Genomic DNA, 12,739 nt, shown 5'->3' with positions numbered 1-12,739 from the left:
AGCTCATTTATTGCTTGTGAGTAGTTTTCTGATGTTGATGTGTTTTTTGGTGGTCATCTGGTTGGCGGTATATAGTAGCTGGGGCTAAGTTCTCATGCTCTGAGAAGATGACGATGATCTGTATTGCATTGTTTGAGTAGTTTAGGACTGGTTTGAAGGTGGCTGCTAGGTCGTTTCGAACATACATGGCTACACCACCTGAGTACCGTCCATGTTGGGATGTCTTTCTACGTGTGCTATCTATTCGAAAGATTTTGTAACCGTTTATTCCCTGATATTTGTGGGGGTAGTAGTAGTTAGTAGTAGTTAGCTTTCTTTTTTTTAAAAAACTATTTACAAGTAAAAAATCCAGAATGAATACAACCCTTTTGGGCTTTCCAGTCATTCTGTGGGCTAGCTATGTAAATTATGTACATCTACCTTGGTGGATATATCGCGCAGCAAAAAGGTTAAACCTGAAAGAAAAATACCCTTGAACTTTTTTCAACCGGACCGAAAAAATGGAGTCGTATGAAAACCGACTAAAACAACCTAGAACACCAAATCCTCCGATAAGTCAAAATGGTAACCCCGAACCACGTGATCTTGTTTACAAACACAATATTGCAACCGATCGTCTACACGAAACGAAGGGACAAACGCAACGGACGCTTCTTTTCTTGCATTACCGCATTCTCCTCTCCACAGTCAGTAGACGTTACATAACAAATTGTAAGAATTTAAGCATGTCTAAGCTTCGAAGCAGCAGCATGTCTCCAGACGAATTTACCAAGAATTGGGTAAGGCCAGATTTACCTATGAAATGTACCTGGCATCTTGGCATCGACACCAAAACCTCGCCGCATCATCATGTTAGTTACAATCCGTAAGTTTTTGGTTTTGTATTAGTTAAGCCACTTTCTCTTTCACTCTATTTCATATACGATTATTTTTCTGCCGATATATATATTAAGAGGGTCGCGTGTTCGAATTCAAACCTTACATTTGTTGACTAAAACGTCAACAACGTCAATGTGAATGTCTAGCTAGCCATCTAGCTTAGCTAACGCGTGGCAAAGTTATTCTTTGCAATGAAATATCAGCAGTGCAGATTTTTGAACTAAACTTAGCACTTATCCCTATTTTAACTCTTAGATTGCGTCTTTTTGTTTTGTTTCTGCCAAATTATTTTTTCAGTGTCTTGTTCTTGGGGAGAGGATAACTAAAGCACCATTCCCACTCTAGGTGCTGTTTTTTTTGGAAAGTTAGAGTCCCAGTTTTTTGTAAGATACCCATTAGACTTGTTCCAGGTTTTTTGTAGGAGACAAGGTTACCTTAGAGTGCCAGTTTTTTTGTAGAAATATTAGAGTGCTGAGAAATGAGTAGCAAAGAGAGGCATTACCTTTGGCCGTATTAACTCCTGCCAGGATTTGAACTTGGATGTCTTATGAAATTCTCCACAAGAATCTTACCTTCAGACCACAGGAGTTTCACACAATTCATAACAAACTGTGAGAATTACATTACTGTAAAAACTTGTTTAAAAACATTTATTGCAATAACAGCCCTAATTATTAAATTCTGTTGTGGATTATTTGTCATGGTCAAAAACCCCACCTCAAAACATCAAACGTTATGTAATGGCAGCACCAGTATGAAAGGAACCCTTTTAACTTGCTACCAGACAGGCAAAAACAGGGAAATATGCCTCTTGTTCTTTTTATTTAAACTTGAGGAAATTATACAAAAGACCTTTTACTGCAGATGGACATCTTCTAATTGTTAATGGCAAAGGTTAACCAAAAAAAAAAAAATTAACAATTTGAATAGGTAGATGTGCGTTAAGTAAGTCATATTTACCTCCCTTAAAGGATGGTTGTGATCCTCTATAAATGAATTTACTTGCAATTGTTTTCCATCTCTAGACACTCTACAGCTATGGTAAAGGGCATAGTTTTATAGAAAACATTACAAAATAAAAGAGCTGACAATTTAGGAGAATCTTCTCGCAAAAAAGTATAAATAAAAATTACTCACGATGATTGCAATCCTGACACAAGATTTGAATGACCTTCCTCTGTAAACACATGCGTAATTTAACTCGTAATAATTCAAATCAGGATTTAATTCATTTTTAACCTTTCCCTGTGCTGTTTTTATGATTCTACAATCCCTTATCTACAATTCAGTAAAATATCTATGCTTATATAAGCAAATTTTTTGTTGTAGTTTATTGAATAAAGAGGACAACTGACCTTCCTCAATGAGAGCCATTTTGGAAAGAGCGTGCATGAGGAAATGCATGCCTGTTGGTGGTACAGATAAATCACATGACCTAAAAATTTTCTTGTTCTTTAGTTAAAGAGTCTGTTAAAAATTTACCAGTTCTTTAGGTAAAGAGCCGGTACCGGTTCTTTAGCCACGCCAAATTTTTATAGTTAATGGGATAATAATTTTAATACTTTTTGCTGGAAATAATATTCTCTATCGCCAAGTTTTAATTCATTCACCAGATTTCTGAACATACCACCCTGCTCACCCTTCCTGAAAATGTCTCTGAACCAACATTTTCTTTTTTTCCATACTTGTTAATTGAGTTACTTAAGTCTGATTATTTGACAGGTATATGGAGACATTTTTCAATTTAGCATTTTTTCCATACTCTAGGTGTACAAATTTCCTACTATTGAAATCCTTTTTATTTTTCTTTGCCCATAAACAAAATTCTATTTAGATCACTTTGAAGCATAAATGTATCACACAATGTTCTGAGACCTTTAAACAGTCTTGTGTCATCTTTATTAAAACAATCTTGTCTTCTTCTTTTTGAGACCATTTTGCAAATGAGCAATTTAGAAGCGTTAGTTTTAAAACATGTAGTGTGAATGCTCTGCATTATAATTAGTTAGTTATTTTTTAGCATTAGTTGCAATAGTTAGCACTAATTAGCCCCTAATGGGAACCAATTGTAACAAACCCTTTAATTAATTATTAATTATTATTTTTTAAAGGTCAAGTGAAAAGATTATGCCAAATATCTTGCACAATATTGGTAAAACACCTCTCGTTAGACTAAATAAAATACCTACTGATCATGGCGTAAAATGTGAAATGTGTAAGTATGTCCTTAAAATTGGGGAGACTTGACTCTCTAATTAATTGTGGACAGAACAGATTCGTTTTTGTTTTTACGTGTGCAGTTCCTCCCTTGTAAAATACCCATGTTGGATTTTACTTTAAATAATCATCAAATAAAATGTGAGAAATAAATGATGCTATTCAAACCTGAAAAAAGATCAGGTTATTAAGAAAAAAAGCAAGTTGTCATTAAAATAAAAAAGGATGGAATAAAAAATGTATACTACATGTGCTCCTAGCAAGATGTATATGCTCTAATATCTAGTAAAAACTTTTTTTTTTGCTATTTATTTTTTGTTGACATAATGTTTTTGTTGACAATGGTTCTGCACTTGTCATTATACAGTGGCGAAGTGTGAATTCTTCAATGCAGGAGGATCAGTGAAAGACCGCATTGGTTATCGCATGGTCCTAGAAGCAGAAAGGGAAGGTTTGATCAAACCAGGATTTACTTTAATCGAACCAACATCTGGAAATACTGGTACAGTTAAATCTCAATTTTAGTATTATTCAACTTGTCTTTGTGATTAATGTGTCCTATTTTAAAAAATTTAAACACGTTAAGCTATAGGCAAAGATTGAGTTTTGGATTTGTTCTTAAAGAATATAAGCATTAATTCTCATGTTTGTTTCGATTTAACATTTTTAGGGTAATCTAAGTTTTTAATAAATACAGCGGTTTTTTCTAAATGTAGCTGGGAATACTTGGGAATGTCAGCAAAATAAGAGTTGATATTTAGTGGACACCCTGACCTGTGTGCAAAGCCTTCTTGTATATGGTGCCATCATTAACTTTACAGGTATTGGAATCGCTTTAGCTGCAGCTCTAAAAGGTTATAGGTGTATAATCGTTATGCCTGAAAAAATGAGTTCAGAAAAGGTAGTTGTTTATTTAAAGGTTTACCTCCTGCAAAAAAAAAGTTATTGCATTTGAAAGAGCTTAGAAGGTTGTCTAGGATTTGTTTTTTATAATCTTGATTTGTTTTTTAGCATTTGGCCTAAGAATATTCAGTAACTATGCAAGATGTCATGAGTATGCTCTGCGCGGGTATTATATTTAACATTTTTGACAAGCCATATAGAGTTAAAAATGTTTTCTGGCCGTTCACTTTGGCACATTTTGAACATTTTACATAAATTTTAATATTTAGTTACCATAATTATGCTCAATGCTAACTCATGACGTCATAATTTCGCATAATTACTGCAACTTTTAAGACAAAATTCTGGGGAACGGATAAAGATCTTTCATATTTGCGCAATTTGATTTTTCGCAGGAGGTAACCTTTAAAAAAAGTACTTCTTTGTTGTTTAGACTTTTGATTTTCTTATATTTTTTGTACAAATCAAAAGAACAAACTCTTTTTTTGTTTTAGGTGAATGTCTTGAGAGCACTGGGTGCAGAAATTGTTCGAACCCCAACTGCAGCTAGTTTTGACTCGCCTGGTAAATTAACTAAACTAACTAAATCTGATAGTGGTGTTGCAACTTTCACATAATGTTTTTATTTTTAGAAGAATTTATTTGTGATATAGCCACAATATATATGTGTTAAAATTCAAGACTTCAATTTTTGATTTTTATTAGAAGATGCAAATGTCTCTGCAGATTTTAATTGGTAGAGTGCTGAAAAAAAGCTTATAAAGGATGGCATATGCTAATGTCTCTAGCTGTTATAGGTAGTTTGTATATATATTAGACATCATCATACCAATGCAGATTATTTGTAATTTTTTAGAATCTCATATTGGAGTTGCTCAAAGGTTAAATCATGAAATTAAAGACTCGCATATCTTGGATCAGGTACAACTCTTTCTAGAAGTTTCACATATTTTTAGATTTTTTGGTGTGTGTATAGTGTCACCACAATACATTGGTTCAATGTGTGGAACTTGCAATGTGCAAAACAAGTATATGTAAGGCTGGAAATATTGTTGGTAACACTAGTTGGATTTAATTGAAAACTTACCTTTATAAACTGGAGTCATTTGTTATTTCATATATATACAACTTCTAATACCTCTTTTAAACATGCAAAAAAATGACAGGAGCATTTTGTCAGTGCCGAACACCCAATGAAATTTTGTATGTAAAATTATACATTACCTTGTTAAAGAAACACATTACTATTGTTTGTGTGAATATTGTTTAAATGAAGCTTTATATTAGCTAGGAGACCCAGTATAATTTTTCTTACTACCAAAAATAATTAAGAATAGTTGAGGTGAGAAAAATTATGCTGGGTCGGCAATAAATTTTCTGGGGTCAGAATGCTAACCACACTTTTTTATTGGTTACTTCTATGGTGATTTGGTCACGTGATCATTATCAGGAAGTCTTTGTTCTTTAATGCTCTTATGGAGAATGGTGTCACTCATTTGAACAAAGGCAAGACTGCATTGCTATTATTGTTTGTTAATTGTGTGAAGTAAGAAAATGGTGCTTGACAACTAATTATTACACTTTGCTACTATAGTTTTTTTTTTTTAGTAACATAAGCTAAAATAAAATAAGTTCTTGAAATGTTCAAGTAAACATTTGTCACCCATGACATTGTTTCTGTTGTGTGTATTATCTTAGTAAATAAATTCTTATACTAGTATCGAAATGCTGGCAATCCACTTGCACATTATGATGGCACAGCAGAAGAACTACTATATCAGTGTGATGGTAAGCTTGATTATTTATTTTACTTTTTAACTAATTATTGTTGTATGCAACTTTTAACTTACCTTATTTAGACTGGAAATTTTAAGATTTAACAGTACTAGCCTGGCGAAAATACCCATACATATGGCATTATAGAGCAATTAAGTATATGCCGTGTTGTCAATCCACTTGATAAAACACAATATTGTTGTACTTGCATCTCTTTCTTCTAATTTTGTTTTAGATTTTTATCAGTGCAACTGTTTTAAATGATGCGTAATTATTCTTAGAAAACTTTTCTATAAATTTTTTTATTTATTAACAGTTTCAAAGCAATATTATTATATTATATCAACTGGCATATATGTTTTTTTAGGAAAAATCGACATGGTTGTATGTAGTGCTGGTACTGGTGGTACAATAACCGGCATTGCAAGAAAGTTAAAGGAAAAATTGCCAGATATTAAGGTTTCTTTGCATCTGCTACTTTTCTTTCATATGATTGGTTTCTACTGAATAGTTGTCACTTCCCAATTAATGTTTTGTTAACACACACTTGTGTGTAGTCATGATAAAATAAACTTATTTCTGTAGTCAGTGGTTATTCATAGACGCACTTATTGTTATGCTTAGTAGCTTGCATTCAACTGAATTTCTCTTCTAGTGAACATATCATAGAAACTAGAATGTGCTTTCTTGCTGGTTTTACTGCATCCTTGAATGAAATATATCTGTGCTTCGTCGAATTATTTATTTTCAAAAAGAATATATATTTGAGGGATCATTTGTAAATTATTCAATGCAACCAAAAATATGAGGCTCCTCAAAGCTTCAAGGCACTATTTGAGTAAATATAGTTATGTCAATACTAAGCTGTAACAAGCAATAACACAATGAAATCATTTGATTGTTCGTTTGCCAATCCTGCATTTTGTTATCTTTTAGGTGGTAGGGGTGGATCCATATGGTTCAATATTAGCAGAACCTGCAGATATAAATGAAAGCAATGTCACATTTTATGAGGTATCAAAAATGTTTAATTATTGAATTGCAGTCTTTAGCTCTGAAGAGATTTTTCTAAAGTACCTTATGTAGATTTTTTAGTGATGTTTAGGAACGGTCTTTATTACTGTAGATCATTTAACAACGCTGTTCGTCCGACTTGCCACAATAACTCAGAGGCACGTATCACTGGAAGGTTGTTTTTAATTTTTAGAAGAAAAAATGAAATATGAGATAATAGTTGAAAAAATAATTTTCTTTGGGAGATATTTTGACCTGTTAAGAATTACATATGTACTCAATGCTAGCATAGCGCCTTTCTAAATTTGAAAATTTTTCGAATGTTTATGAAGATTTATATGTCACTTTTGTTCTCTTTAACATGTTTTGATTGATTCTTTACTAGGTAGAAGGCATTGGATATGATTTCATCCCAACTGTCTTAGAACGAAAACACGTCGATAAGTGGATTAAAACAAATGATAAAGACGCTCTCCTGATGTCGAGAGAGTTAATTAGAAAAGAAGGCTTACTCTGTGGTAAGATTAAACTCGTGACAAACTTTTTGTATTCTGAAGGTGGCTTATACGACTGGAATTTTTATATAACTTTTTAATGCCACTCCATGCTTTTATTATATATATATATTTTCTTATTGTATGTTTATTATATATTTATGAATTGGTATTGTTTTCATTCAAATTTCAATAAGCTTAGGTTATGCAAAAAAATTGTTTGACTAATTGAGTATTAAAGAAGTCACTTAGTTTTCTCTCAAAGTTTAAAACTAATATTTACCAAAATTACGAGAAATAGATAATTGTCAGTTATTCCCCTCCCCAAAAGGGTTCTAACCCTGACCCTTGGGGCCAAATAACCGACAACTATCTAAATAAATGCTTCTCTTTTTTGTGTTTTCTAAAAACGTTCTTAACATCTGTTAGCAACTGCAAACTTCAATGCATTTTTTGTGTTTTTTTAATTTTTACAAGAAAAAAAAATGTTCTCGCCTGGTCTTTATTTCATGTTTTTTTTTTCAGGTGGTTCTTCTGGCTCCGCAGCGTGGGCAGCCGTTCAAGCTGCAAAAGAATTGAAAGAAGGCCAACGCTGCGTGGTAATTCTACCTGATAGTGTCCGAAATTATATGTAAGTGGATTGGCAAAATATCTACTTTCTTTTCCGAGAACTATCTGCGTGATTTCGTATCGTATCTCTCGTCGAAGTTACCACGTTGATGAGATAGATTTAAGCATGGTTGACCTTCTTTTAACTACTACCTAACCATGGTTTATAGTTAAAACTTAGACTGCCCCCCCCCCCCCTCCCCCCCAAACCGATGCAGATTAAACTAATACTGTTTGTTCTTTTGTTTGTTTTCAAAGAATGCAAAACTTTCGTTCACTGAAATTTTAGTGCCATAACATTTGTACTCATTTTCACTTCTTTTATGGCTTCGATGAAAAAACTTGTTACTGAGACTTGCCTCTGTTTTTTAGCATAATTAATTACAAAAAAGTGTTACATTTTTGTAGGACAAAGTTTTTAGAAGACGACTGGATGGCGGAACGTGAATTTATAAAAATGGATTTGGGTGAAAGTGAAAAAAGCTGGTTGGTATCATTTCATCATTCTTTTCTGTTTATATTCTGTCTGTGTTTACTATTTTGTTAATAGAGGATGAAATTCAGTTAAAAGAAGTTTCGTTACAAGGCTCAAAAACGGAACGGAAATTGTCATTTTTGAAACCGCTAGCTTTTTCGTTTTTTATCCGTAATTAAAGTTAAAATCATTACTTCTACTGCCAGGAGAGGGGAATTTTTATAAAAACAGGAGAATGTTTAGCAACATCTTAGTAGTACTAATTTCCACATATTCGTGCAAAAAAAATTAGTCCGCGAAATTTGATACCAAAATTGTGTGCGAAACGCATTGCGCTATAATTGTTATGCGCGAAAATATTCGCATATATTGTACGCATCTATATTTTTTCTTTTAAGCCCTGAAATTTCCGATTTTCTTCTTGTTATCTGTTTGTGCAGGAATTTGAACTTGCTTGAAATTTGTACTCACGACATAAGTTTGTATTACTATTGTGCAAATAGTTATATACCTGTGAAATAAATGTTTTTCGCTGCGGGGAATTTAGTACTAACAATTTAACTCATTAAATCTCAGCTTTATTTTATCCCGTCCTGATTCGTTTTGTGCTGACTGGATTGACTAACTTAATTTCTTAACCCTCGCTTCAGGTGGTGGAACGAAAAGATCGGTCGATTGCAATTAAACACTCCCTTCACAATACTTCCTGAAATGACGTGCCAGTCGGCTATCGAGATTATGAACAGGTAACTGTTGCTTGAGGTTTAAATTTAACAAACGTTTCAACTAGTTGAGGCATGTAAACACGAAGTTAAAAAAGTAGAATCCTGCATAGAAAATACCCCATAAAATCGTATTTTCCCTAGTTTTTCCTACAGGAGTCTTAAAAAAAAACTTGCCTCAATGTTCAAATCTTTTAATGAATCTCTGTTCTTGTGATTATAACTCCGAACAAATGACAGCAGCTGCTTCTGCTGATTATAAATCCTTTTCAATTATCTAATGTTCCTTCACTTCCTGATATTGTACCGCATGAATTATTATCAAATATCCAATTTGCTCTAAAAATTTAGCTAAATGTCGGGCAGACATTTAGCTAAATTTTTAATTGATTATTATTATTTTTCGTGACCAATTCTTTGTAGGTAACCTAATTAAAAAAAAGTCAAACTGCATCAATAGGTGATACATCACCAATAGTTCTGTCATTACTTCTCTTCCTACTGTTACAAACCTTTGTTTACAAGTGTTCTTGTCAGTAATACATTTATTTTGCAGCGTTACATAATTATGCTTAATAAATTTATCTGGCATTAAAAAGAATATCTTCTACATGCCATAAATTTTGCTTTAAAACTTTGCGCTAGGTGTCAAGTGACCAATTGATCATTCTAATAAACGCTTTCTGTTTCAGAGAAACATTTGACCAACTACCCGTTGTCAATGAAGGAGGGTAAGTCGATTGATTTATGTTAGGAAAACTCAATTTCTCTGTTTCTGTTAGATGTTGGTGTGAAAATTTGATTACATCTAATTTGATTAAATCTTTTTTCAGTTGCGTACTTGGTATGGTCACACTTGGAAATTTGATGAACAAAATAGTGAGTAGGAAGATCACACCCGAATCTCCTGTCTCAGATTCGATTTACGGAAAATTTAAGAAGGTGAGTGTAGTATTATTATTTTTCGGACAACTATTCCACGTTCTTAGCGCATGGCTCATCAAATATCCACTCTGCTTTCCGATGCTGTTCTTCGGTGTTTTTTTGCAGATAGTAACTTTTCTGTTTTCTCAGGTTTCACTTAACACAACACTGGGTCAGCTGTCTCGTATACTGGATAACGATTATTTTGCATTGGTTGTACACTCGCAACTGTTGTGTAAGTAGGATATCCTTTGTCAGTCGTTTTTGCGCCTCACTAATACTGAAAAGTACCGTGTTAAAAATCTATGTTCTTTGCTGCGTTGTTAAAAAAATATTTTACTTACCCTATGTTGTGTATAAGGACTAAATTGTGCTAATTTTGCCACCGAGTGGTTTTTTTTTTTCATCTGTCTTTGTTGAATTTTTTTAAGTCGTCATGTTTATTAACAACCCTTACGACGCCAAAGCTTTTCCTTCGAACAGTTAAGAACATCCTTCAGATTTTACTCACAGTCTTTCATTGTTAAACCCGATTGATTGCCAACCGAAATTCCAACGTTACACGTTTGTTTTTTTGTAAGAATATCAGGCTTGGGTTTTAGGTCTATTGTTCAGGCAATAGAGAAATAGGAATAATGTGGTCATTATTTCTAGTTGTTAGAATTTTGATATGCAAAGTTTTCATATATGCCAAGTCTCTTTCATTTAGGCTGAATTTTGATCTGCTAAAATAGAATTGTCGTAAGATTTCGTCTAATAAATGGCGTGCTGGTATTTAAGCCTTTCTTGTGCCGTAAATATGCGTCTTTCGGGCTCTGCACGTGTATAGAGGAGTTAACCTGTGGATGATTATTTGTTCATTCTATATTTCTATATTTATTTATTCATCTCTATTTTTGTTTAGATTCTGGAATAAACAAATCGTCTGAAAAAGAGATTATTTTTGGCATTGTGACTAGAATGGATCTGTTGAATTTCATCATGAGCGATGAGAATAAATAAAGAACCGTTAAGAGAAAATAATCTTGTCGATGCGATACGATCTTAAAATTTCTTTCTTCAACTTTTGACTGTAACAATATTTTTTAGTGCTATACTTGTGGTATTAATTATAAAAGCATCACCTGATTTGCACGTTTTGTGTGTGTTTTACGCAAGCTAGTCTTGTGTTGATTTGTTTTTATTCTTAACACCCTTTTAGCATTTTTCTACCTTAAAAAGAAAACAGTAATCATTTTAAAATTGAATTTAGTATATTCGTAATGAAATAATTTTTTAGACTTTTCGACTGGCGTGTTTTCAATTTATTTCATTATTTTTTTCCAATGAATAAACCTTGGCGAGGAAAAAGAAGAGCGGGGAACTGTTTTTTATCTTCTTGGGCGTGTTGTGGCCATAAATGTACGAAATTCTAAAAATCGAAGAATTCGGTTTAGTAAATTCTCTTGTGTAATGAGTACGTAAATTATAGCCCCGCGAAACCCTTAAGTACGATCCAAAAGCTGATTGATACTGTTATCAACTAAGGGTCCAGAAAGGATTTTTGTGCATTTAATGTTTTTGAACTGCGTAACTGTTTCATTAAATAGTAGATGGACACACGAGATTGCATCTTTCGCATACCTCTGCCACAATGCTGTCTGTGGGTATTTAAATTAAAACGATTTCGCAGAATAAGCATTAATTTTTCCAGCTTCTTTGCAATGAAAAGGTAAAATAAACATGGTCGTTAAGTAATTCGTTAAAAAATATTTTCAATATCGTACTGCAGCTGTTGGAATTGTATGTTAAATGACAAACAAATCAACCAAACAGGAAACTCTTTAAACTCAACCGTTTCTTGAATCTGATATTTATCCCGACAAAAGTGGTTTCTAACGGTTGCCAGTATGTAGCTAAACAGTTACTGGCAATAAAGAATATGAACGTGATAGTAAAGTGTATTTTTGTCCTCTACAAAGGTCCTTCACAATTCCGCCATGATTGCTTATTGAGCAGAAATTGGTCTTAGGGTGAGAGCTAATGAATTAACTTTTAGAAGATGCTTGTTTTTCTAAAATAAACTATACAATTCGTATAAATATAGCTAAAAATGTGCTCCAAACAGGAATAATTAAAACTTGAAATTAAATAAATAAATTGCCAGCAAACTAGAAACACTAGATGTGTATGGAGTCATGTACTGGACAAAAGTCACGCTATAGAGTGTCGTGTTGCGTAGTAGAGTGTCGAGGTTCAATATAGATCCCAAGGTCGCGAGGCGTAGTATAGGTGGACGCGAGGCGTAATAGTGAGACGCGTATGTAATAATAGAGAGACGCGAGGCGTAATAGAAGGACGCGAGGCGTAATAGAGAGACGCAAGGCGTAATAGAGAGACGCGAGGCGTAATAGAAGGACGCGAGGCGTAATAGAGAGACGCGAGGCGTAATAGAGAGACGCGAGGCGTAATAGAAGGACGCGAGGCGTAATAGAAATACGTGTAAAGTCGGAGCGTAATAAGATGTGTGATGGGAGGATCCGTGTCAGAGAAAGAACTACGCTTACATACATCTTCACTTTTTTCTTGTCATGAATACTTTAAAAGGAAAAAATGAAAAAAAAAGATTCCATACTTGGTGTACAAGGGCTACTAGTTCATCATAACCTCTCGTGTATATTATATGCCTATTAGAGGGGAGTTATGATAAGCAGAATAACAACCTCGATCAGGGCATAATACAACTT

The 12,739-nt window shown here is 33.5% G+C and overlaps 1 protein-coding gene across 1 annotated transcript; it reads left to right on the top strand.

Annotated features, from left to right (window-relative positions):
* LOC130636287 (cystathionine beta-synthase-like protein) lies at positions 1-11,141 on the top strand. Its single transcript, XM_057445954.1, has 17 exons — positions 1-865; positions 2,991-3,094; positions 3,464-3,598; positions 3,918-3,997; positions 4,494-4,563; positions 4,856-4,920; positions 5,718-5,787; positions 6,143-6,234; positions 6,712-6,789; positions 7,175-7,307; positions 7,809-7,914; positions 8,301-8,378; positions 9,018-9,113; positions 9,782-9,820; positions 9,923-10,031; positions 10,164-10,248; positions 10,918-11,141. The coding sequence occupies exons 1-17, from the start codon at positions 501-503 to the stop codon at positions 11,013-11,015; spliced, it is 1,803 nt and encodes a 600-aa protein (XP_057301937.1). The 5' UTR covers positions 1-500; the 3' UTR covers positions 11,016-11,141.
* The last annotated feature ends 1,598 nt before the right edge of the window (positions 11,142-12,739 follow it).

Source organism: Hydractinia symbiolongicarpus, chromosome 3 (assembly GCF_029227915.1).
Source record: "Hydractinia symbiolongicarpus strain clone_291-10 chromosome 3, HSymV2.1, whole genome shotgun sequence".
Lineage (NCBI taxonomy): Eukaryota > Metazoa > Cnidaria > Hydrozoa > Anthoathecata > Hydractiniidae > Hydractinia > Hydractinia symbiolongicarpus.
This window is presented reverse-complemented; position numbering and strand designations above follow the sequence as displayed.

What these genes read in the sequence shown, in the direction of transcription:
- LOC130636287 (XM_057445954.1), top strand. Translation starts at nt 501, where the DNA reads ATGGAGTCGTATGAAAACCGACTAAAACAACCTAGAACACCAAATCCT. An exon ending in GATAGTGTCCGAAATTATAT is followed by an intron (nt 7,915 to 8,300) that starts GTAAGTGGATTG and finishes ACATTTTTGTAG; the next exon opens with GACAAAGTTTTTAGAAGACG. An exon ending in CCCGTTGTCAATGAAGGAGG is followed by an intron (nt 9,821 to 9,922) that starts GTAAGTCGATTG and finishes ATCTTTTTTCAG; the next exon opens with TTGCGTACTTGGTATGGTCA.